Below are 27,034 nucleotides of genomic sequence, written 5' to 3'. Positions count from 1 at the left end.
AAGCATTTAAAGTGCTCAGCTAAGCTTGGGTTATTAAAGAAGGTACATTAAAAAAAGTTGTATAAGTCATATTTCCTATGGTCAAAACATATTGAATGGCACAACACCTACAATCTATCATCAAAATCTAGATAAAGTTAGTTATTTTTTCCTCATGAAATAGCATTATGTTGAAATGTATCCTTCTGGAAATTTCTGAAATAGAAATCCTTATTCTACTGAATATTTTTTCCTGCTAGATATGCATTGGTTGGTTTTATAATGTGAATGTTAATATGAGAAGAGTAACCTGGGAGAATTTTACTCCCAATTATCCCACAAGGTTTAACAGTTTATTGGACTTCAGAGAAAGTAAATACAAAGAAGAGGGGGAAAAAAATCTCTTAAAAGTGGGAGGTAGGGGAAGACTAGAAGTGGGGTGGGCTGTAGAATGGACATGTGCAACATACCTCAAAGAACAACAGTTACAGAAAGGCAGGTAACACCCCCTACCCCCCAAGTGATTGCACATGTCCATTCCACTGTTGGTTACTCACAAGTAGATTAACATGGAGGCAGGCTCTACCCCAACAGCGATTGTAGAACAGCCTGTCAGAAACTCCTCGACTGACAGGAAATGGCATAATGGGCAGCAAATGTGAGAACTGATGACCAGGTTGCCGCTTTGCAAATATCTCAAATAGGTCCTTGTACTGGGAAAGCCACTGAAGTTGCTTGCACTCTAGTCAAATGAGCCAATACTCTGGGTGGCGGCAAGTCATTAGCTAATTCATAGCACAAATGAATACAAGAGGAAATCCTCTGAGTGAAAACCAGTTTACCTTTCACACAATCTGCAACTCCACTGAGGACCTAAAGGACCTAGTGTGGTCCAGTAGAATACTAATGCTCTCCTCACATCCAATGAATGAAGCTTCTGCTCATCTGTAAGAATGTAAGGCTTTGGGTAAAATGTTGGCACAAAAATTACCTGGTTAATGTGGAAATTGCAGGCCACCTTTGTTAGGAATTTTAGGTGAGAATGGAGGTAAGTTATCCTTATGGAAAACCGTATAAGGAGACTCTGAAAGCAAGTCTCTCAATTCAGCCAAATCTCATTGCTGAGATTTTCACAACCAGAAACGTCACTTTCATAGAGAGGTTGCACAGACGATGAGTTGTGGGAGATTCAAAGGGAGGTCCCATTACTTTTTGTTAGTACCTGGTTGAGATCCCCTGGAGGAACAGGTTGATGCACCTGAGGGTATAACTTGTCCAACCCCTTTAGAAATCTAATAGTTATAGGGTTAGAAAAAAAGCAATTATGCACCGGAGAATAAAATGCTGAAATCACTGCCAAATATATTTTATTGGAACTGTCAGACCTTGATGTTTTAGGTGCAATAGATAATTGAAAATGTGGGTAATGGATGCCTGCATTGGGAAACATTTTTCTATCTTTTCTCAACAGAAATGTCTCTCTCATTTGGCCAGGTAAGTATTCCTATTGAAGGCTTTCTGCGATTCAGAAGCACTTCCTGAATGTCTTCAGAACTCTGGGTAGTAATGGGATCAGAGGAACGGCAAGCAAAGCAGGGAGTTGGCACAATGATAGCATCAACGCATCAACCAACAAACCTGAGCTGTGACACTGCCTCCCACCTCCTGGGAGCAGAACAGATAGCATTTTCTGTTGCAAACAGGTCCACTTGGGGAGTCACCCACAGCTGAAAGACAGACCTGGCCATGTGCAGATGTAGTGACCATTTGTGGTGAGCAGAGACTGATCTGCTTAGGTGACCTGCCAATATGTTCTGCTCTCCTTGGAGGTAAGCAGCTTTGAGGTAAATGGAGTTGGTTATGCAGAACTCCCAAAGCAGAACTGCCTCCTGGCAGAGTTGGGATGAATGCACTCTTCCCTGTCAGTTTACACAGAACATAGTCGCAGTGCTGTCCATTAAACACTAAGATTTTTTTCTGCACAGTAACAGGTTAGACAGATAGCTCATAGCTCCCTAACATTTATGAGAGTCCTCAGATCCTCGGAAGACCACAGCCCTTGAGTTTGCAGGGTTTTGATGCATGCCCCGCAACCAAGGAACGAAGCATCTGTGACCAACATGAACATTGGTTGCGAAGACACAAAAGGAACTCCCATATAAATGTTTGAAAGTTTGTCCCCCAGTCCAAAGAGGACCAAGTTACCTCTGGAATGTAAAACACTGTCTAGATGTTGATAGGGGGCATTCACTGACGCTAACCCTCCTTGAAGCCTTCTGAGGTGTACTCTGGCATGCTGTATTACGTAGGTACATGCTGCCATGCTGCTATGTGCCCCAGAAGTCTGAGGCAAGGGTACACTGTGGTAATGGGATGTGCTTTGGGATCCAAGATCAGATCTCGGAGCATCTGGAACCTTGACTGGGGCAGAAATGCACCGGCTTCCATAGCACCCAAGAATGCTCCAATAAACTTTTATTTGTGGAGGTTTTAGAATTGTTTCAGCCAGACTGAGTAACAGCTCCAGAGCAGTGAAGCTGGAATGAATGATGGTCATGTTGGACAGTACTTGATACTCAGACCAGCCTCTCACCAGCCAGTCATCCGGGCAATCTCCACAGATATGCATCTACTGGCTCCATATACTTTGTGAAAATGCAAGGGGCTGCTGTTAAATAGAACAGAAGTACTGTGAATTGATAGTGGATTCCATTCACTATGAACCTGAGAAACTTCCAGTGATCCAGACAGATCACTATATGGATGTAAGCATCCTTCAAGTCAAGGGCAACATACTAATCGCCCTATTCCAGGGAATACAAAAAACTTTATTTTCTTCAGGTACTTGTTTAACTCTTAGATCCAAAATACGTCTGAGACCACCTTTTGCTTTGGGAATAACACCCCCTCCCCTGCAAAAAAAAAAAAAACGAACAGAGGAACATCCTCTGTAGCACCTACTAGAAGGAGAGACTGGAGCTCCAAGAGCCATCTTGTGAGAGTGGTCCCTAAAGAGGGTCAGGGAAGGGTGGTGGAAAGAAGGGATAGAAACAAATTGAAGAAAATACCCTAGGTCCACTGGGCTTAGGGCTCTCCATTCCCATATGATAGGAGTCCAAACACAAAGGAAGTGGGATAGATGACTGGCAAAGATATGGATAGGAACAGATGCACTTGTAGTTACTTGTATCAAAATGCATGCTTGGACTGGACTGCTAGTTGAGAGGAACCTACTGTTGCAGAGGGAGGGAGGGAGGAAGATGGTCACTGCCTGTAATTCCTGCCCTTTCTTCTCAGCAGGTCTTGGGGCTGAGGTATAAAGCTCTGTGAGCCTGCTGGGGCCGGAACTGCTTCCTCTTTGTTGCTGGTGTAAAGATTCCAAGTGACTTCAGCGTTGCTCTGGAATCTTTTAGGCTATGTAGCCTATTGTGCATCTTTTCCAAAAAGATGAGAGGACCCTCAAAGAACAAGTCTAGGATGGTCTGCTGTATTTCAGCAGGGAGACTGCATTTATGAGCACCTCCTCATAGAACAGATACCATGGACTGAGCTGCTGAGTCCAAGCCACCACTTACCCTCCTCTACCATCAGAATGAAGTCCTCCAGTAGCCTCATATTTAAACTTCAGGATGTTTTCCCATAGGGAGAAATTGTAGCAACTTAGGAGAACTTGCTGATTCTCAATTCTAAGTTGTAGGTCTCCTGACAAATAAAAGGTTTATAACCAAACAAATCCAGCCTCTGATTCTTTACTATCCTTTGGCGTCAACACTTGGTGCCCTATCTCTTACGCTCATTAACAGCTGCCACCACCAAAGAGCTTGGGGGCAGGTGAGAGTACAGAGTTATTCTAAACCCTTAGGAGGGACTAGTATTTCCCCTCTGTCCATTTAGCCATATGGAAGAAGGGGTCTGCCAAAGTGTTTTGAGTGGCTCCACAATTGCTCAGTCAGTAGTGCCATTCTGGAGGGCCCCAGAGAGGCTAACATGTCCACTAGCTTGTTGGATTTCTCACAGATCTCTTCTACTTGAATGTTTAGCACCAAAGCCACTCTTAAGAAGTTATTGATAAGCCTGTAATCCTCCAGTGGTGGTGAATCGCTCATCTCTACAGCCTCATATGGTCTTGAGGAAGACCATGCACTAGGTCACTGAGGCAATGACTAATCTGCCTCTGATGGTGGAGGAACTGTTTGAGTAACCTGCAGCTGCTTGGTACCTGTCCTGGGCATCTGAGAATGTTGTCTGTGGCGCTGATGATCTTGTGCACCCTTGAAAGTCAACTCAAAGGTGAAGGGAGGCAAACCAACTGTGTCTATAAAAGCCATTGATGTAGTGGTGGGCCCCATGGTTGCACAGGCCATTGCCCCTTGCAATGTGGCCAGTGCTGAGACTGCTGTGAAATCCATGGACCATACTGATAGAGGATAAGCTTCCCCTTTAGTATGTGACACGAGACCCCAGTTACAAATCCAATGAAGATGGCTCAAAGTCCTGCAATAGCGGTGGAGCAGAATCTGTGTGGACAGGAGACCGGTAAAGCCAAACTCGGGGATGGTGGTACCAGGCTTTCCCCTGAAATGTACTGGCCTCTTTAGGTACTGCATGCTGTTGCAGAGCTAGTGTGGGAACTAGTTTCTGGTACCAGCCAAAACCCTTCCTGTACCACAGGAGATACCAGTACCAGAAGATCAAGCAGTTCTCTGGAGGAAGCATACATCTTTGGCGTTGTCAGTACCAGAATTGTGTCCTGAGTTTAGTGTCTTTGTATAGCGACTTCAGGGGTCAGCTGTGACTGACCTGGTATAGGTTCTGGAGTCTATGAGCCCCTTTTTAGCAGAGGAACTCTTGGGGAACACTTCCCTTCAGAGTCCCCCCTGGCGTCCTTGCTTCTAGATGGCCCCAGTACCAAAGGTCTTGCTGAATGAGGTCTACATCTCTTCACTATCAGAGACATAGAATGCGGTGCTAAAGACATCTTGGGAGATGCATTCTGTACTGATGGTGCTACTTTTGGAGTTTGCTCTGAACATGACTGCTCCAATGGAGGCGAAGTGCCATCTCCGTAAAGGAGACACTTAAGTCTCGCTGCTCTTTTCTAGAGAGTGAGGCTTAAACCCTCTACAAATGCGACGCTCGTCACTGATGTGGCACTCCAAACAATTTAGACAGCTGGGATATGGTCACTGACTGGCATCAGCCTGGCACTCAACCAGCAGGACTTAAACCCTGGAGAGCAAGACATGGCTCCAGTTCTGGTCCAGGTAATCAAATTTGGCCTAAAAGGGACCTAAATGTTGAAACCTATCACTAAGATTAACTATACTCTGTATCTAACCACTACTAAACAAACAAGCTGTATACAAAGAATGAGGGAAATAAACCTGTGATAGAAAGACTGAAAGTGCTGCAACAACCTGCACTGGCAGTAAGAAGGAGCTGGGGGCAGTTTCATCCTCCTATACCGCCATGCAGTGGTGTGCAACGGCAAAGGGCGCTCAAGCCACCCTAATGTGAAGGAAAACATTCTCTGAAAACTGTGCATAAGGCACACAAAATTAGAGTGGAGTGGACATATGGAATCGCTAGAAGAACTCCTATTTACACAGAGTGATAAGGCACACAGTGAGCAAAAAGGCTCAGACTGCAGGGTTGTGACTGAGTCATGAGTGGTGAGAAGGAACTGAGGAGCAGTTAGTGTTGCTTCACCATCTATGTGAGGCATGAGGACACTTGGGATACAAGTGCAGCCCTCAGTGGGACACTGCTGATTAAAAGAATCTGAACTCAAATACATGGGGTGGCATGCATATGGCCAAAGCACTCAGACTCAAAATGTATGGGAGCAGAAAACTTGACTACTTACATGATCAGGCAGAAGTCCCAGTACTAAATTTTCTAAGTGCTGGAAACTGATCACCACAGCATTTATGATCTTGCTTATTAAAAGTTGCAAGTTTACTTTGGTTTGTGCAGTAGGAAATTGGGGGCGTTCTATCTACTACAGGGGTGGGCAAACCATGGCCTGCGGGCCAGATCCGGCCCCCCAGGGCTTTGGATCTGGCCCGTGGAATTGCCACCCCCGTGGTGTTGCGGGCCCCGCGCGTCTCCCGGAAGTGGCCAGCACCATGTCAACTGCGGCCCCTGAGAGCACCATGGCCAGCACCATGTCCCTGCGGCCCCTGAGAGCATTGCCCTTGCTGAGAGCACTGCCCTTGCTTGTGGGTACCTCCCCCGAAGCTCCCATTGGCCGGAAACAGGGAACCGTGGCCAATAGCAGCTTTGGGGGAAGTACCCACAGGCAAGGGCAGTGTGCGGAGCCAGGGACTGCAGGGCCAGCCGCTTCCTGGAGAGGCACGGGGCTGGGGCCAGGGCAGGCAGGGAGCCTGCCCTGGCCCCAGTGCGCGCTGCTGCCACCCTGGAGTTGCTCCAGGTAAGCGGCACCGGGCAGGAGCCGAACCCCTTCTGCACCCCAACTCCCTGCCCTGAGCCCCCTGCCTGCACCCCAGCCCCATGCCATACTCTGCACCCCTGCCCTTAGCCCCTGCCAAACCCCCCATGCACCATTGCCTTGAGCCCCATCCTGCACTGTGCACCCCCTCCTATATCCCAATCCCCTTCCCTGAGCCCCCTCATACATCCCACGCCCCTCCTTTGCCCCAACCCCTTGCCCTGGGCCCTTTCCTGCACACTGCACTCCCTCCCGCATCCCAAACCCCTGCCCCAGCCCTACATTCATGGCCCTGCAAGCAGTTTCCCCCACCCAGATGTGGCCCTCAGGCCAAAAAGTTTGGCCAGCCCTGATCTACTACCATTTATTACCATCTGGAATATTTTGTGGAAGCGAGTTCTGAAGTGAACAAAGATATAAGTTAAAGGTGTCAAGAAAAATAGCACTCAAGATTTTATAAAACCAGTTGCTAGGGTGGACAAAAAAGTGATTCAAGCAGAATTCTGAAGACTCTCACCTTCCACATACCGTCTGGCTTGCAGAGGTAGAGTCCCAAAGTCATTTCAGAAGCCCATAATCTTGTGTAGCAGTGTTTTGCACTACTAGTCCAAAGTATTGGTTCAATACTTGGCCCAGTAATTTCTGGCTTTGTTTTCAGAGGTGCTAAGAACCCACGGCTCCCAGTGAAAAATCATGCCATTTAGGACTACATTTGCCATGGATACAAAATAAGTTTTCTGAAACCTTAAGGAACAGATTCTTCTACAGTCAAGTTGTATATTACAAAGACTCAAAGTATTTGTTCTAATTTCTTACCAGGGCCTTCAGACAAACAGAAGCAACCAGCTGAAAAGTACTACTGCTATGACCAATTTGCAAAAAAGAAGCATCTTAAAATAAACTACTTTGAACTAACTATAAGACAGGAAGAGAGTTATGTGATTAAAAAAATTACAGCTTTGCTTTTACGTACTCTGAGATACTCTTCTAAATTGTGGATGGTGACAGGCATATCTTTTCCCCCTTTTTTCAGCTCTATATTGGGAAACCCAGGTAATGTGAAATCCAGCCCTAGATCTTCCACTGAGCAGCCATTCATATTGAGGGTCTCCAATGCATACTGTAAACTTTCTTTGGTCTAAAAAAAATTGAAAATGAAAGCCAGTGAATAATTCAGTCACTTACATTAGTTTATCAACAAATTATTTAGCATTCTAACACATGTAATATTGGTTACTAAATACACAATACTCATTGCAGACCAGTTATTGAAACAGATCAGCTACAGATTACAGTACTTTTTGTTCCCCTTTAATCTTAACTTTTAATGTATATAAAACAAGTTAACTAATCAAGATAGTCAATAACATCTGCCTTGACTGTGAACAAGCATAGTTTTGCTGATGTTTCTGGAGTTACTTTACTTCAAAGCAGAATCAGACAGCTAGTAAAGGTTGGTGTGAAAAAACAAACCAAACCAGGGCTTTGTTTTAACACAGACTAAAAAACTGAGCCTAAAAGAGTAGAAGCCATCAACTTAAACACCAAGAATTACATTGATTTTCTGATGAGATTTTGTTACAGTAAATGAGAGCTATAATACTGCATACATACTATTTTCAATCTTTTTACTGTTGGGAAATTAAATGGGGGAGAGAAGAGACAAACTTCTGCATCTAATAGTAAGTTCTCATGTGCATGGCAATACATGATCATAACTCAGTAGTCAAAATGACTACTAGCTGCTATTCTGAATTGGGGAACAAATTTGCTGCCAACTTATTGGCAATTAAGTGGCATCAAAGTATGTTTTTTAAAGAAACCTTTCAAAATGTGAGGAATAGGTAAGTTCGTAGATTCTAAAAATGAGTACACATGTGAAAAGTCTACCACAATTCTCCTCAATAGAATATTGTTGATATTTACAGTTGATAGTGAAGAAATCCACAGAAGTCTAAGAATACACATATTGTGAAGGACATGTGCAAACAAAACTGAATATGAATATTTCCATAAATCTGCAAATTAACAGATCACACTATGGGTTTCCATAAAGAGTTTCACAAGGAACACAGGAGGAGCCTTTGCTGCATTACAAGGAAAACGTAACTAAGTGGCCCAATAAAAGCTTAGCATTTTGGGTACTCAAAGCTTAATAGGGAGTTTTCTTGCAAAAGATAAGGAAGTCCTGGTGTAAAAAAATCCTTTAAAGTGAACTAAACAAGTTTTAAATTAGTAAAAACTGTTTAAAATTTTAAGTTAACAGAATGTGCATAGACCTACACATTTTGAAACAAGACATCACAGCTGCAAGTCATTTCCACCTTTATTTATTTGACTAGACCCAAGTGCACTCTCCTGAGTTTCTTTCAACAATTGATGGTATCACTAACATCTAAAGCAGTGCAGGAAGCGCTTCAGTTCACCTTTAAATCTGTTATTTAAGCATATGTCTATCCTATAAGATAGATGTGTGATTCCAAGATCACACAGACAAACTGGAACTTTGTCTCATCTGAGCTATCATGCTAAAAATAATGGCATCTACCACAACTGCAGCACAGGCTAGCTGTCCAAGTACCATGAGGCTGAGGTGGGTTTATACTTGAGGAGAATAGCCCATGCTGCTCTCCTGTGGCTGTGCTACTATTTTTAGCATACCAGCCCAGATGAGAGCTAGCATATGTGCAGGAGAGCTGAGAATCACCCCTCTCGCTCATAACACAAGCAGACTAAGGCTAAATGACTACAGGTTTCTTAAACTACAACTCCATCACTAGTAGGTTTTGCTAGCATTAATTTTATTGACACCTTTAAAATAAAGGCCATGCACTACTGTGCAAAAGAAAAATGGCTTGTTAACTTATCTCTGGAAGTATCAAAACACTACTACAGTATTACTGGCTCATGTACTTTCTGACATGTGGCACAGAGATGGTGATGCTTGTTTAACAGCTTTTCCCCTTGAGGCACTATTAAGCATACACCTAAAAAGAGAGATATACACGTCACATCTGATATCAACAAAGACTGCATCTGCTCTAGAAGCATGCATGATAGCACAGTGCTGGGAAAATGTGTACACCAAAAACCAGCTGGTGGCCTTGTAAGTGTCTGAGATAGATATAAGGAGGACATGTGGCACCTTAGAGGCTAAACAGATTTATTTGAGCATAAGCTTTCATGAGCTACAGCTCACTTCATTGCCTGAGGTCGATATGTTCTTCAGTAAGGCCACAGAGGTACACGGAAATCTGATGGAATGGTCGTCACCAAAAGGTGGAGGACGTACCTTCAAGGCATCATTACAAGTCAAGATGCATCCCAAAACTCAGACAGTTTTTGGGTGGTCTTTCATTCTTTCCATGATGGAAATAGAGTCTGAGAGAAGCCCTGAAGAGATTATTCCTGTTGAGGTAAAAGGCAAGAGCTCTTATATCAAGCGTGTGGAAACTGGCTTCCTCTCTAAGAAGCAAGGCTTGGAGCAAGACACCAGTAAATGAACATCCTGCTTAATGTGAAATGGATGCAACTTTAAGTAGAAAGCAAGGATGGGGACGTAATGTCACCTTATCACTCACACAGAACACTGTATACAGTGGAGCAGACAGAGGACCTTCTAGTTTACCTATCCTTCTGGCCAAGATGATGGTTATGAGAAATGATGTCTTAAGGCCCCATGGTGGAGTTGGCTCTTGGACAAAAGGTTGGACAAAAGGTTAATCCTTGGAGTAGTCGGGTGAGTAAAGACTGAAAATCCCTTAATGTGGGGGAGGGGGGAGTGTAACTGAAAGGCTGTAATGGCAGCCAGGTGGACCATAAATTTAGCTAAGTAATAAACCAACAGTTTTCAAATGTAGCAGATAATCAAGAATGTACATGAGGACAGACTCAAGAGACAGACTGTTCCACACACTAGGCTTGAAAATATCTTCACTTCTGGAGGTAAGCTTTCCTTGCTGTGGCCATGATGGCATTAGGAGGATGGCTACAGATCTCTCACTTCTACTTCAAGACATTGAACAACAATGGTTTTGGAGGTGAGCAGACAGCATTTCCCAACAAATTGCAGCCCCTCAGCAGAAGTGTTGGCTCTTCGCACTGGACACTGATGCAAATAAAGTTCTCTAGGGAGCCCTGGCTGAGCCGAATCTTCTGAAATACAACCATAAGTGGGAGCTGAATTATGTGGTGACAGAAATACCTGCTTAGGGAGTTCACTATGTTGTTCTGTAGCCTTGGTAGATAAACTACTATCTGATGGAATATGCACCAATTCTAGAGTTTTATGTTGCCTGTGCCTAAGTACTGGGATCTTGCTCCTCCTTGGTGATTTTTATAATTTTGATATAGATAGATGTTCCTAGGGGCAGTGGGAGTGAGACACTTGCCCTGGGCTGTCCTGAAAATGAGCACCACAGCCTCATAGGGAGGCATCTGTGGTGATTATCTTTGTGCAGGATGGACACGAGAGTAGAATTCCTACACAGCTTTTGGGTATCCCTTCCACCACTTGAAGTGAAGAACTGTCTGAGGTAACACGTACCTGGATAGTTAGAGTGCTTGCTGGGGATGCAGACAGACCTAAGCCAGGCTTGAAGACATCAGAAGTGTAGTTTTGACAGGAATATTACAAATACACAGGCTGCCATGTTGTCCAGAAGTCAAAGGCAAGCCCTTGCTGTGGTTTGTGGGCTCTTGTAGCCTGGCAATGAGGCTGGACAGTATAGCAAGCTTCTCCATTGGCAGGCATGCTTTGCCAGTAAGTGGCTCTAATTAAGTCTATTCACTGTAAAGGTATGACTCTAGATTTTTCTATGTTGAGGTGAAGGCCCAAAAAGTGGAAAGGGGATACGGGCCTTGTTGATTGCCGACTGCTTCTTGAGAAAAAGACAGTGACCCTTGATGAGCCAGTTGTCCAGGAAAGGAAATATGATTATTTCCATCTGATGAAGATGGGCTACAACATCTGAGAAGAGCTTTTTAAAGACCATTGGGGCAGTTGAAAGGCTGAAGGGTGGGACCTGGAATTGGCAGTGGTCCTTGCCAACGATGAACTGTAGGAAGCATCTCTGGGAAGGATGTATAGCATATGAAAGCATGCGTCCTGGAAGTCAAGGGAGATGAACTAGTACCCAGGATCTAAAGAGGGAATTAGTGCTGACAATGTTGCCGTTCTTAACTGTTGGAAGAGGACAAAGGCATTCCTGAAGTCCAATCTGGGAAGTATCTTGAGGGGAAGTCTTTTCCTACAAAGTCTACTGAACAGGTTTAATCAAGTCATGAGTAGGAAGGATTGTTCCTCCTGTCTTAAGAGACTTTTGTGAGAAGGGTCCCTGAAAAAGAAAAAAGAAAAAAAAAGATGAGGAGAGGGGTTGGAAGGGTGGATGGAACTGAACTGAAAGGAAAGGAATAGTCTAGTGAAGCCACTTCTACGATCCATGTCAGAAGTGATGAGCTCCCGAAAGGTAGGAAAGGGGAAAGACTGTCCCCACAGGAGTGATGGAGGACAGGTTGGTGCAGCATATGATCCAGAAAGGGGAGCAATTCGTGACCCTCGATCAGTCGATCAAAACAAATACTTGGTAGAAGTAACCAACTGCAATGTCACTGTGGAAGACAGACCGTTCTTACAAAATCTAGGTCTCCTTGAAGTTTTGGTTGGTCTCATGGAGGTCTGGTAGTGAACTGTGAGAGACCACTGAGCTGTTTACGACTTGCTGTATTTTCTACTCCTGGGGGAATTCTGTTCAATGGTAATGTAGCTAGGTTTGATGTGGTATCTAGGAGCAGCTGGACTGACCTGCTCCATCCTGTGTGCTGGAGGGAGTACAGTGCCGGTCAGCACTCCTCCTTCCTTGCCACATCAGAGGAGGGCAAAAGACATTTCCTCTTGTGGGAAAACGCTAGAACCAGAGTGTGGGGTGGCATCACTTGCCAGATCTGAAAGCTACCGCTGGTCAGACGAGGTCCTTGGTGCTGAAGTGGGCCTCATGGCCTGCTCCAGAAGGTGCTGTTTCAACAGCAAGTCTCTCGCCACCTGAGTCCTCTTTGTGAGCAACTTGCAGATGAAGCACCTCAATGTGGTCCTCGTCAAGAGGCAACAAGCACCTCCTGTGGGGGTTGCTATTGTGGATGGTCCCTATGCAGGATGGACAATGCTTGAACCTTGGGAAGGGCATCACACAGGCAGCCAACTACTCTATTAACACTAAACTAACAGTTAACCAAAACTAAGGTACTACTACGATATACACACAAGAAAAGTTACCAGAAAAAAAGAATGGAAGTGTGAGGTGAAGACACCACAGCGACCTTCAACTCTAGCCATGGTTGGTAAGAAGGAACGGACGGTTGGGGCAGCACCACCCTTATACTGCCACAAGAGGGGCTGTGGCCACAGATACTGATCCTATGGATACTGGTAGGCAAAGTTTTCTTGCTCCAGTGCACATGGCGTGCATACCCACATGAAATATATGGCTGCATCTCTACTTTAAATTAAAAAAAAAAAAGAAAAAAAAAAGAAAAGCTATTACAAGCAAATACTTTCTGGGAGAGTTGGGTGATTGGGTGGAAAAATTAGGTGGTAATAGGAGGAGAAGAGTTGGGGTGGATCAGTTGTTTGGGAAGGGAGACATGGAGGTGACAGGGGCGCCTGCCAGCCCTACATTCCCCTCCCATGTATGCAACGCAATCTGAAAGTTCACAGCCCATCTAAAGAGGTTCATAGATTCTAAGATCAGAAGGGATCTTTACTGTCATCTAGCAAGACATTTTCTAATCCTTTAATCATTCTCACAGCTCTTCTCTGAACCCTTTCCAACTCATCAACATCTTTCTTGAACTCCCCCTACCCTTTCCCTGCCTCCTTTAGATGAGCTAAGCTCTGAAGAGGTCTGAGCCTCCCTCCCTACTCCCCCCCTACCCCCCCGTGACATTACTGACATAATGTGGGACAGTATAGATCATTGTTGCAACCAAGGTCCTGTAGTGGCACCAAATCTTGTGTAAAGGGGGTCAAATAAGGTGTCTAAGACAAGGTGACAATTTGCTGGTTATGATTATGCTATCTATATGCATGTATCATTTTTGTATTTAAAGTATTGGCTCTATATTGCCTGTAGTTCAAACTTGTGCTATGCTTCTGGGCAACACCCCAGACAAGTTGGTGTCAGCTCTGCCTAGCCTGCTTGATGGCCCATTAAGGACCATCAGCTATACAACTGTCCTATTGAGAGAAGGCAGATACACCTTGTGACTCAGCAAGGCATGCAGGGACATGCCTATGGACAAAACTCTGAGGTTTTTCCATGCCATGTGATGGACAGCTTGTCTTTGGGACAAAGAAAGCAGACACCACATGGCAAGAGATTATAAAAAGTTGCTGCAGCTCCATCTTGTCTTCAATCCTGCTTCATATCTCTGGAGGGACTTTGCTACAAACAGAAGCTCTAAACAAAGGACTGATGACCCATCCCAGCTGTGGATGCACTCCAGAGACTTGAGTTGAACCTGCAGTTTATTCTATCACTGCTACAAGCCTGAACCAAGAACTTTGCCACTACTGTATGTAACTGATTCCATTTAACCAATTCTAGCTCTCATCTAGATCTTTTTCCTTTTATGAATAAGCCTTTAGATTTTAGATTCTAAAGGACTGGCAACAGTGTGTTTTGTGGGTAAGATCTAATTTGTATATTGACCTGGGTCTGGGGCTTGGTCCTTTGGGATCAAGAGAACCTTTTTTCTTTTACTGGGGTATTGGTTTTCATAACCATTTTGTCCCCGTAACCAGTGGCATTGGTGGCGATACTGGGAAACTGGAGTGTCTTAAGGGAATTGCTTGTGTGACTTGTGGTTAGCCAGGGGGTAAAACCAAAGTCCTCTGTCTGTCTGGTTTGGTTTGCCTTAGAGATGGAAAAACCCCAGTGTTGGGCCGTAACTGTCCTGCTTTAAGCAATTTGTCCTAAACTGGCACTCACAGTTCTGTCCTGCCAGAACCAGCATCGTTACGCCCTCCCTACCCCCATCTGAGCTGGGATCTGAGGGTATGAGCTCTGCTTCCTGCCCTTGTGTGTGCACCAAGCTCTGGGGGGCTCTGCACATCTATGAGGTTCTGACCTGCGGGGCGAAAGAGTGCTAGAGCCCCCTCCTGCCAGAACCCAAAGTCTACACTGCAATGAAACAGCCCCACAGCCAGAGCCCGGCAAGCTGGAGTCAGTTGGCACAGCCAGCTGACAGTTTCTCTTTGCTGTGTAGACATCCCCTCAGAGCTATTATTTCAGGCTGCATTCATCTCCACTGGATGTTCTCTCAGCTGAGAAATCTCAGAGATGAATAGGTCACTTCACACCTCTGTGAGTTTGCTATGCTGCTGCTGATGGATGGATGGATGTGTAGTGCCCTCCCATAGTTAAGGTTAAAATCAGCCTTCTGTTTAAAGGAGGACTCTAAGTGTTACGTGAATTGTCTTGAATAGTCTCTAGTATTTTCATAAATTGCAAGTACTAAAATGACAACTGCAGCCATCATCCCTTAATTATCCTCACTTATCCCTGTTGGGCCTGTTTATTCCCCTCCCCTCCAGGAGGTTGGTACTGGGCTTTTTCAGATGATTGCTCCCCTTCTGCAAGTGAGATACAGATTGCCTCTGACTGAATATGTCCCTTCAATGCATACAAGACAGTCAAGTTTTACAGATTTTTCACACTATTGCTAACAAAAACTCAGCTGCACAAATATTAATACTGGGAGCCCTAGCGAAGACTGGCCTCTGTATCTGAGCTGAGCTAGATAACATGGTGCTTACCAAGCCAGCAGCCAATCTATATTACATTGTTGCCACTAGTGGAGTGGAACTGCTATTAGTAACTGGGAAAGTTTTGGAAGGTTTCCCTAGCATAGACAATATGCAAAGTTATCAAAAGCACCCTAGCCATCCCACTGAAATACACGTTCCCAGAAACATCCTGCAGTTTAGCAAAGCAAGTATTTACTTATATTTGGGTTCTGAAGTGGTTTCAAAGTCTCAGATCTCTTGGATACATGGAAGGGGATAGGAAAGACCCAAAAATTCATAGTAAAGCCACATTTTCCTGGTGAAGGTTTTCATTAAAATAAATAAAAACTCATTAAATTACTGACTGAACTTGTAAGACTAACGTCTTGATGGGAAGTTTAGAGCAAATACTAAACCATCACTTATCAAAATACACAGCATCAAAACTCAGATGATCAGAGCAAATTCTAAAGGGAACAATGAAAGAGACTTCATAGCATTAAAGCCAGAACTGAAGCAAGTCTTCAACTTCAGATGTAGACAAGACCGGTCTATGCTTGGCTCTTCTGCCAAATATTTCCCATAAATACTTCACTAGCTCAGTTCCAGTGGAGTGCTAGCATAGGCAAAGCTGTCAGCATTTTAACTAAGGCCAGGTCTACACTACCATTACTTAGGTATAACTTCCGTCACTCAGGTGTGAATAAGCTATCCCAACAAGCACTGTAAATTACACCAACCTAACAGCCAGTGTGGACAGCACTATGTCAGTGGGAGAGTTTCTCCCACCGACACAGCTATCGCCTCTTGCAGAGGTGGATTTATTGTGCCAACAGGAGAGCTCTCCTGTCAGCATACACCTGCGCCGATATAGCGCTTCTAGTGTAGATTAGCCCTACATCTTCTAGACCTCATCTGAGCAGAACTGGTAACGTTGGCAAAATTCTGAAAAGCAGCTTGGCTAACTCTGTGTATGTTATCTTTTAGGAATTGTACTGAGGTATCAAAGCTCTTCCTGAGTACAAGTAGCTTCTCCCACTTTGATCAAAAAATTAGATGTGGACAATTGGCTTGAAGCAAAGTGAAGAAATTCTCATCATGTCACGCCTCAAATATCAAGGCTGTTTTAAAATTAAGGAATTCAATACAGTACTGGCTTTTTGACCTTGTATTGGACAGGTATTTTAATTTGTGCATGTATCTGACTCTGCTAAATCAGGAAACTCAGTCTAACTTCAAAAAACATGATGTGACATTTGTCTCAATTTATTCATTTTTCTCCAACATGTGTGAAAAGTCTTGATTGTACCGGGGGAAGGGTAATCTTCCTGATGTGTCTACAGAGCTGCTGAGCAGTGCCCAACATACAATGGTTACCCAAATAAACTCTTCTCTATAATACCAAAATTTCTTAGCAGTGTTCTTAAAAAACCCAGAAGTGTGATGCATTGTTAATAATTGTGCTTATATGCAATTCAGGCTGTGCCTAGAGGTGAAAACTCTTTGCAAATAAAAGACTAGGAATTCACTCATTGCCATATACTGTATGCCACAACATCCAACGTAGATTTGTCTGTACCTTTACAAAAAGGTCACGATGGTTGCCCATTGCTAGCAAATTATTTACAACTTTGATTTCAAATTGATATAAGAGGAATAGTAATACTGATAAAAATAGTAATTTTTATTAGCATATTAAGAATATACCAATTAAGTATTTATAAGAAGATACTTATTTTCACTCTATGTCAGCTATGGCTTGCAAAAATCCAGAAATATGTAAAATCCAGGTTGGCCTTTCCCCTTCATATAAATTACCCTCCCTTCCTACCTGTGATTTGTCCTGTTCAAGTCTTTTCTTCTGTCTCACTATATCTTCAAGATGATATACTGATCTAGCTACCACTGGATCAATATTAAACAAGTCGTGTGAAGTTAAGGAAGTTTCCTGTCGTAACATCCATTTGTAAAAAGGAAGGCCAAGGGGAAGGTCCACCTGGAAGCCAAAGCAGCATTGTTTTTAAATTAATAGTTAATGCAAAACAATTCACAGTTTCAACAGCTTTAAGTTTTGATGTTTCATTCCCTGAGCAGTACCTTTTCCAACACATTTTTTGGACTAGTAGAGAGTAGTTTGTCATACGGTATATATAGTACTTTGGGATAAATTTATACTGGCGATTTTAATATAAAAGAGGACAGAGTTATGTTGAAAGACCTAGGTATGGTAGTGATAAGCAAGTATGAATTTTCATCATTTGCTACTATATCACAAGCACCATATAATTTTGGGCTAAATACACAAAGGGATAAAATCACAATGTAAACAGAAATTAGGTGCTTTCTCTTGCAGAGAAAGATGAGCTAGAGTCACTCAGGAGACCCCCTAACAAGATTACAACCCATCTTCATTTTAAAATACTGACTGGCATTGAAAGTGCTGAAATTCAGGTTCTCTCAATGTTATGCCATAATCAAACTCGAAGCATTACCAACTTTGTCTTCCTGAATCTAAAGTCTAGCAGTAAGTGTTTTACATTGGAACCTCCAGAAAATATTGTTATATATTACTTCAGATAAAAATCAAATTTCATTCTTACCAATCTGAAATCCATGATCGCCTTAGCCATTAGTTTTCCCAGAAAACGGAACTTCATTTTAACCTTTGCAATGTGAGCTGGTTTAGCTGTTCTACCAAAAGGAAGAGCAAATAGGCCTTGGAGATTATGAATATACTTTGTGCCTTCTTGACTTCCTGTTGGGGAAAGAAAGAGGGGTGGTGGGCAAGTTCAGTACTTGCATAATGCTGTTTCGTTTAAAAAATGAGTTAACGGCACAGAGTCCAGTCATTCGGGCCTAAAATTTAAGTTGTTAAAAATGTCAGTTGATATTTCTATTTCACCCCATCAGTTACAAATTTAACCATTCCTTGCAGCACTAGCAAAAAAGAAAAACAGGGCAAACTGAAATAGAAATGGACTTGGTTTTATTTGCCAAAGCTGAACAAAGTTTAGAATTTTAATATTTTCACTGTTCATATTCATAACACGGAAATTTTAATAAGTGATTACCCTGACAGTGTCCCTTTATTTTTATTGCTTCATTTTCTCAAAGTTTAAACATTCCATCCAGATTTCTAAACATATGAATGTACTTATATTACATAAAAGTCTTAAGATAATAACCGCTCGAGACCAAGACCAACTGGGAAAATGTCTATTATTTCTTATGATTATTATATGTGACTGTTTCCCTGTTCAAGTGTGTATTGCTGCCTGCCTGAACGCATGGACTTTACCAAAGAAGGCTGTAAAAGGGCTGAGGTGCCAAGTAGGAAAGGTGACACAAAACAGCCTTAGGTACCCAGCTTCAAAGGAGTTAAGATAACAATGGCTTGGCCATCAACTGGGGGAAGAAGTTACACAGCTGGCTCCATACAGATTAGGACATTTTACTCTTCCCAAGGCTAAGCCTGGGATCAAAGGAGACCCTAAAAGATCAAAAGACCTTAACAATTAAAAAGCTGCCCAAGGCAGAAGGGGTGGGGGAGGAGAAGAGGGTAGAGAGGCCTCAGTATGCGTCAGTTAAAAAGGCTGGCAGTCTGATTGAGACACTCAGAAAAGAACGCTAGAAGGAGTGTAGGCTGGTTCTCTCAACTCGGATGGGGAAGAAGCCAGACCCACTTGAGCTCTAGATAGAGATTAATCTTACATTCTGCTACTTATGTTCAGGTCTCTTATTTTAAATCCACTTCTAAGGATTATCTTTTGGGCAAAACAAATCATGCTTTGTTTTGAAGTGGTTTCTTTCTCACTTCAAATACATGTGATCACAGGCTCCTGGAGAAAATCTCTTCTTGAAAATGCCAACTCCAGTTTCTCCTGCTGGATTAGTTATAGTTGATGCCCATGTGGCTGTAACAGAGGTCCTAGTCAGAGTGTGCAAATTGCAGAGTTCCACCTTAGGAGAGGTAAAGACCTAAGGCCTGATTTGTGGGGGCGGGCGGAAGGGGTTCCACTCAGAGATCACTGAAAAGGGGCAGCAGTGCAACAAGCCCAGTAACCATGACAAGTTACCTTTGACAACCACTGTTTTGGGTAGAATTACGCTTTAAGGCCCATAGGACAATTTCTGAAGCAGCTGAAAGTACATTGATAATCAGAAAAACAGTCACCTTTTGGATTGGATAGAGTTACTTCTTCTCCTCTCCAGAGGCCTAAGTCTGCTCTCTGTAGTTCCTGAGATACAAGTGCATAAAACTCCAGTGTAGGTCCTAGACCTGTGCCAACCTTCAGAGAGAAAAGGTAATTTTTCATTTAAATTAATATTTTAATATTCAGAACATTTTTAAGTGTGAGCTGTGCAATAATATATAACAGTTATATTCACTACAATTTCTTCCTCCAGGGAAAGGCCTTTCTATAATCAAAAACTATTAATAAACCTGCAGAAATCTAGCAAAAATTCATACATTGAAAAGGGATACTGACCAAACAGAGTATTTATTAAGTCACCTAGCGACCAAGCTAGAGACATGTACATGTGTTTGCTGGAGTAAGATTTTTTCGAACTTTAAAGTGAACGCATTTCTGACTGCTGAACTTAAGTCAGTGCATTTGCAATTGAAAAGTATTTTTCATTTAGCTATTCGGAGGACAGTCAGAAACCAGTCATATTTGGAAGAAGTAGATATGCATTAGTGGATGGAATTTTTAGCTGCCAGTAGTAGGATGGAAGAGAGTCTGACCAAGTTATTCTAATGCAATTACAGCTTTTGTATGAACTTTCATTAAAAAGGGTTAATGCATTTCACATAGCCATTACTTACTTCATTCTCATACTGAATTTCCAACATAGCTCTTGAACTGCCTAGATCTTGCATCACAGATTCTGCCTGTTTCAACAGCTCTTCTCTATTCACAGTGCGCTACACATTAGAGACATTTAGGCAATAGAATTAATTTTTGCAAATCTCAATTCCTTAGCAAGCAAGGCAGTTATAACACTAGGAAACAAAATTTTGGAGTGAGAAAGTTTGCATAGTATATTGATTGTAGTAAAGCTTTTGGCACAGTCCCACGTGATCTGGTTTCATTATGAAAGCAGGGAAATATGGTCCAGATTAAATTATGATAAGGCAGGTATAAAACTGGTAAAAGAGACATTCAAAAAGTAGTTAACAATAGTTTGCTGTCAGATTGAAGACTTATCTAGTGGATTCCCACAGGAGTCTGTCCCAGGTCTGTTACCATTGAATACTTTCATTGATGACTTGCATAATGAAGTAGAGTATGCTTATAAAATTGGAGAATGACACCAAGGTGGGCAGGATTGCTAACATTCTGGAGAACAGGAACAGAATTCAAAGTGGCCTTAACAGATTGAAGAACAAGTCTGGCATCACTGAAAGATACTGCATGTAGGAAGATAAAAATCAAATGCACAAATACAAAAATGGGGCATAACTGGTTACGGAATAGTACTGCTGAAAAGGATCTGGGTTCAGAATAGATCACAAATTGAATGAGAGAGTCAACAATGTGATGCAGTTGCAAAAAAAAAAAAGCGAACAATTCTGGAGTGTATTAACAAGATTGTCACATGTAAGACATGAGCTGTAAACTGTCCTACTCTACTTGGCACTGGTAAGACTCCAGCTGGAGTCCTGTGTCCAGTTTTGGACGTCATACTTCAAGAAAGATGGACAAAATTAGACAGAGAGCCCGGAGATGAGCAACAAAAATGATTAAAAGTTTAGGAAATGTGACATATGAGGAAAGATTAAAAACTGGGCATGTTTAGTTTGAGAAGAGAAGACCTGATAACAGTCTTCAAATGTGTTCAGGGCTCTTATAAAAACAGGATAGTGATCAACTGTTCTACTAAAGATAGGACAAGTAGTAATGAGCTTAATCTGCAGCCAGGGAGATTTAGGTTAGATAGTAGGAAAAGTTTTTCCTACTATAAGGGTAGTTAAGCCCTAGAATAGGAAGGTTTCAAGGGAGGTTATGGAGTCTTTGTCACTGAAGGTTTAAAAACAGGTTGGACAAGCACCTGTCAGGGATGGTCTACATTTATTTGGTCCTGCTTCAGCAGGACACAAGGCTGGACTCAATGACCTCTCAAATTCCCTTTCATCTCTACATTTCTATGATTTCTAAGTAAAATAATTTGCTTTTAAAAATGTATTAACTTTATATAAGCAAGAAGTTGTATTCAGTGGTGAACTATTTATATAAAATTCTTATTAAGTTGTTTCATGTCAAATGCGAACTGGTAGTCCTAAAATTGTAGGAGTATGTACTATAAGGGAGCATTCTTGCTCTGGACCAGAAAATGTTTAAAGTCTCAGCCCTAGGACTGGGGCATCATAGTAAAAATTATCAGCTGACATGTTACCCACTCAGCATCCTCTTCACCCTTGAACAAGGAAAGGGCAGTAGGGTACCACCAGTGGGCTGGGACTCGGTTAGCAGTTTATGAGGCTGACAGAAGCCCTCCACCACATGGAATGGATTACAAAGGAAGGATGACCTTAATAGGACAAGCTATTGCCGATAGTTCCCAGATACGTTATTTAAGAAGGTGTGACCCAGGAAAGCCACATTCCTGATATCTTGTCTCCTTCCTCTGTTGTCCAGGCAATAAGCTACTATGGTCTGGTGGCTCTTCAGGAGGGAGTTAAAAAGCCAAGGCTATCAATTTTCTCATCATGTGTTAGGTTCATAGTTATACTCTGTACAAGAATGCATTACACTGAATACTTAAGCATATGGATATTTTTCTGGTGTGTACCATTTATATGCCTTTTCCAGTATCAATAGAAAACACTGAATCAGGTGAATATAACAAGGATAAGCCTAATATAGAACCCTTAAGTGCTTACATCTATACAAGGCATCTACAGAGGTGGCAAACATATTTTCAACAACAAAGTTTACATTCCACAGGCAGGCAATATCTGCAATCCTTAAACATCCAAAATGTGCTGGGGAGCTGTTACATAACATGTGCCAGCTACCCCTGCTTCCCAATAGCAGATATTCAGTTGGGATACACTTCATTCTTTTGGGAGTCTGCCACCCCTACAACTGGCCCTTGTCTCAAAAATCCACTTGAGATATGTACTAGTACAACTGACATTGTGTCATTTTGAGCAAACACTAAGATCTCCCTTCAGTGGAAGTTGTGGAAGAATGATCCATATGGCAAACTACTACTATTCACTCCCTTGTGAAATGGCTTTTCGCATAACACTTACTTTTTTCCTGTCCAGTCGCGGCGCCACTCTGCTGTCCTGAGAATCCGACTGATTGATTTCTGGATTGGTATCTAGTAATCTCTGCATTGCTCGATCTCGATCAAAAGCAGTTACATAAAACAGCATTTGCCGGGTGTCAAATGGAAAGAAAAACGGGCTGTGAAGAGTTAGAATTGGTTAGTTTATACTGGAAATCTGTAGTCTTGAGAATTTAAGTAGACTAAACAGAGGTTTCATAATGCCTGAAACTGGAGAGTTAGGTCAGTTGTATCACCCCTTAGAGGATACTTTTCCTAGTGTAAAGGGTACTTCTGAGAACAGAAGAGACTAAGCTTGAGATCAGGTATTTAAGAGTAAAAACTTTGCAAAGATTTTAAAAAAGCAACCATTAGAAAGCTAGAAAATTCAGAGTGAAGGTTATACCTAAATATTTGAAAACAACAAAGATGTACACTTAATGTTACTAATCCCTCTTAGTTCCTTAATACCTATTTTACAAGGAATATTTTCAAATCAAGGACTTTAAAAGCCCACAGTCCAAGGTTCTGGATGTCTTAATTTGGAAAGCCACTTTATTGGTGCACCAACTATATCATTGCCAACTACTACTTCCTCATTTTTCAGGGGGGCTTTAAGAAATGTGCAGTTTGTGGAAGACAAAAATATGCAGAAGACATTACAACTCATCTTTCAGAACCTACAAGGCGAGTAGTATTAAGAGGTATATGTTAAATTATTTGTAAGAGTAGGCTTAGTCTTCTATCTTTTGGATTTACTTTCCATTTTATAATCTAGACCTAGGTTTTTTTTTTAAACACACACGCACACGCACACGCACACGCGCTTTGAGTTTGATTTACTTCAATAATTTATGTCTATGGAACATACGGAATGGGGAAAGATTATTTTGGTTTATGTCAGTCAGAAATTTCAAAACTACTTCGAGGACTGTGTTAAAAAAAATAATTAAAAAAGGCTAAAATAAGACTATTGTATGATTCAGATTCCAGTTTTTGTTGTCACTGGTTATGAACAGAGAAGGTTGCTTCTGTTCCCGTTTCTCAGATTATTACAGGGACAGAGTTAAAGGTACTTAGCTAGCCATATACTTTCAACTGTTTGGATTTCTTAAGCTTAACCCTAACTCTGAACACGGACTGGTTTTCAAATAGTGGTTTAGATACAGTATTTTCTTTTTACTGTAAAATTACATATTCCCCTATGAACTGCAACTTAATGGATTTTTGTCTAGTTATTTCCTTCTCAAAATATTTTAAAATCAGTTTAGGGCATTTGACTGACATGCAGGGTTTAACTTCCTGGTGCTCCTCAGAGCTTAAAGGTACTGTGGAATAAAAGTGAAAATGCCATGAAAATAAAAGGAGCTATCCTAATGGTTTGACTGAGCCTAGAGCAGGGAAAGAATACAGAAATATGTCCCAAATAATGCATTAAATATCAAATAGGAGCCAAATATGGGCTCTTTTGCCTTACACTTGTCATCACATGGCTGAAGTTCTCAAGAACACTAGCCTAGGAATAGTAACCTAAAAATGTGCACACAACTATCACTGACAATTGGAATCAATCCAAGTTTGTTTAAATACATTAATATGATTTAAGACATTCAATACTACATGCTGGGAATCAACCATATATCACCATGTTACCCGAGAAGTCTCCTGTACTTCTATAAATACCATTCTCACTCTTTAGAGATACACAGCAATGTATGCTGTATAAGAGGGAATAACTGAACTGTAAAAGTACAAAGTGATTTATTAAACCAAAGTCAAGTTTTAAGGGTTGTAGAAAGCCAGCCATTTCATACCATGTTTTTCCAAGCTCTGTCAGCCAAGTTGGTATGTTTCCTGTCATGATTACCAAAGGATCCTGAAGCTGCCTGTTAGCTTTTGCTGTCAGTTTACTGTTGATAAATTCCGTGGTGGGAATAATCTCCTTGCAAACTGCATTCTGTGAGATCAAGAGAGAGTGTGCTCTATTTTAGAAAAGCATTGGAATTCAAAAAGATACCAACTCTTTTTTTTACAATTTCTTTTTAATTACTCATTGCTTTTTTCTTTTTTTTTTTTTTTTGGGGGGGGGGATGCTTTGAGATCTTTTACTGTGTCTGTTCTTACCAAGACTGATCAACCTGAGGTCCAAAGAACCTCCATTGTTCACTTCCTTCATCCCTCTTCAGAAGTATTGCTCTTTTGGTTTGGAGGGAAAAGGAGGAGATTTGAAGACTTTTTAGACGAGAACACCACCGAGTTTGACTGGATATCACAAAACCCTCTAGTAGTCAAAAGCCATCACCAAAAGCAACAGAGGGTAAATTCAGGGGGTGGAGGGCATCACACCTGTGATATTCCATCACTTCATGGATAAAGGGATTATTAGGGATGTTCTCAAACACTGTTTTTGTCTCAGCACCTATCTGATGTACAGATAACAAGTAAGTTTTCAAATTCTATTTAAATTAGAGGTGGGCATTAAAAATTTTAGACATGTTCCTTAAATAAGGAAATAGCAATATATTTAGTTCTACTATCCTAAATTTGCAGCTGTATTTTTGTAGTCTTGTAAGAGTTTTTGTACTCCACACCTTACATTAAAAGGATTCTCTAACATTCAACACTCTGATTTTTACCTAGTTACAGTAGAGTAATGTTTTTACCATTTTGAAAAAGTTTATTTGTGTATTGTCTCAATACCTTTAGCAATGACAGTTGTCTACAGATTTACAGAAAGCCTTCCAAGTGATTAAATGTATTACTCACTTCATACAGGTAATACCAATATCGACTGATAGCATGTAAAACTCTCAAAAGGAGGATAACATCTAATGAGGGGTCTTCAAATGTTATATTTTCAGGCGGTGTAAATACAAGGTAAACTTCTAAAGGATTTGACACTGAAGGGCACACACCATCTAGGGAGAGAAAAAACTAGATCATTTCTATTGTCTAACAAATTAGTTGATTAATGAGTTACGCTTCTATCAGTTTGAACTTTAGCTTCTTGGATATGCACTCTATTCGTTTTTTAATATCAGTTACTCAAAACAAAACCTGACTATAAACTGAATTGTAATTCAGGAAGTATATATAGAGATTCTTTATTAAAGGTATACAAAAACAGAAAATATTTTTTCTTTGTCACACATAATCCTACATATCCCCCCCATGACAAACACGTACCATGCCACAACTCATCATGCTTTTTTGAATTTCTAGGGGAAGTTTTTGTGGGAGCAGTTTGTGCCCTTCCTCTTTTACCACCAACAGAGTCCTTGTTACCATCTTCATCCTCTCGCACTGGTTTGTACCTAAAAATTGTGAAGCATTTATTAATATGGTTCTGGAATACAACAGATCTGAAAATAAAACAACCGTTTAACAATAGATTCACTCAGGTTACCAGAAATTCATTTCAATGGCAAAGTTTAAGCAGTAACAAACAAGACATTTAGTGGAGCCACCAAGTGCAAATGTTGGAAGATAAGGGAAAATGGAACATATTGGGGTGGGCGAAGGGGAAAGGAAGTAGTAAACAAATGGCCAACTTCATGTATTGTATGAGAGGGGCAAAGAGAGGAAGTGCGCTCAGTCTAAAACATGTTCTTTGTTCTGGATCACTTTCATACTTTGCGATGCACTACAGGTGCAAACAAACAGTTATAAAGACACTGTTGAATATCAGTGTGCTACATGCAGTACCAATCATACAGAGAAGACTGCCCTTTGCCTCGAGGAACTTACAGCCTTAAGTGAGACAATGCAACTGATACCCAATGTGGCTGGATAACCAGAAGATCCCTTAATCAAAACAAAAACTAAAAGAAAACACACCTGTCTGGCATTTTTTGTTATGCTTTACCAAACCGATTAATACTTGCAAGCCTCACAAAAATGTTCCTTGAGAAGCAGGCTATTTTTCCTCTATTGTTTGTAATTATTCAAGGTTGATAAAATAATATTTCCCCTAATTTAGCTTCTTTCATTTGAGAAGCCCCCTTTTATTTTTGTATTTCCAAACAATTCATCCCCATCAGCTGGGATTGACATAGTCCCAAGAATGTTAACTGTTGCTAATCAGTATTTGGTATGTAGATCCTACAAAGTAAGTATTTTTCCATCAAGGTGCTCAGTGATCAAAAAGCAGACTTATAGGCTACCTACAACAGAGATGCTACAACAGTATTGGGGCCTAATATATACACGCCCCTTTAAAAAGCATAAACACAAATTTGGAGAGAGAGATTCTTCCCTGCTCTCTGCCCAGCTTACCATATGGTGTGTGTCTTAGTCCAAATTCCAGCTCTTCCCAAAGGGTTGCTTTCATCATCTGTGGATTCCCTCTCCTCTTCAGCTTGTAAACTGAACTGTCTAACTGCTTGATACACAGTCATATTATATGGCAGCAAGTGATCTCCAATGTAAAACTGCAGTCTGTGCCTCACATTCCCTGAATTTAAGAACTGAGCAGCCTCAATAAAAGCAAAGTAAATACAGGTTAAGAAGCAGGTTCCTTAGTCTCACCATACAACTCTATACAG

General features: G+C 41.6%; 1 protein-coding gene across 10 annotated transcripts in view; it reads right to left on the bottom strand.

Moving 5' to 3' along the window:
* The window catches only part of TRIP12 (thyroid hormone receptor interactor 12), a 150,797-nt gene that overhangs the window by 5,925 nt on the left and 117,838 nt on the right, over positions 1 to 27,034 (bottom strand). For all 10 annotated transcript variants that reach the window (XM_073359825.1, XM_073359822.2, XM_073359821.2 and 7 more), the window contains 10 exons: positions 26,766 to 26,965; positions 25,677 to 25,804; positions 25,257 to 25,408; positions 24,305 to 24,447; positions 22,474 to 22,630; positions 20,041 to 20,139; positions 19,387 to 19,501; positions 17,813 to 17,967; positions 17,044 to 17,208; positions 7,404 to 7,568 (listed from right to left, as the gene is read on the bottom strand). In XM_073359825.1, the coding sequence (XP_073215926.1) occupies positions 7,404 to 7,568; positions 17,044 to 17,208; positions 17,813 to 17,967; positions 19,387 to 19,501; positions 20,041 to 20,139; positions 22,474 to 22,630; positions 24,305 to 24,447; positions 25,257 to 25,408; positions 25,677 to 25,804; positions 26,766 to 26,965 (1,479 nt within the window). The remainder of the gene's footprint in view (positions 1 to 7,403; positions 7,569 to 17,043; positions 17,209 to 17,812; positions 17,968 to 19,386; positions 19,502 to 20,040; positions 20,140 to 22,473; positions 22,631 to 24,304; positions 24,448 to 25,256; positions 25,409 to 25,676; positions 25,805 to 26,765; positions 26,966 to 27,034) is intronic.

Source organism: Lepidochelys kempii, chromosome 9, assembly GCF_965140285.1.
Source record: "Lepidochelys kempii isolate rLepKem1 chromosome 9, rLepKem1.hap1, whole genome shotgun sequence".
In the NCBI taxonomy this organism is placed as follows: domain Eukaryota; kingdom Metazoa; phylum Chordata; order Testudines; family Cheloniidae; genus Lepidochelys; species Lepidochelys kempii.
Note: the sequence above shows the minus strand (reverse complement) of the source record. Positions and strands in the feature narration are given on the sequence as shown.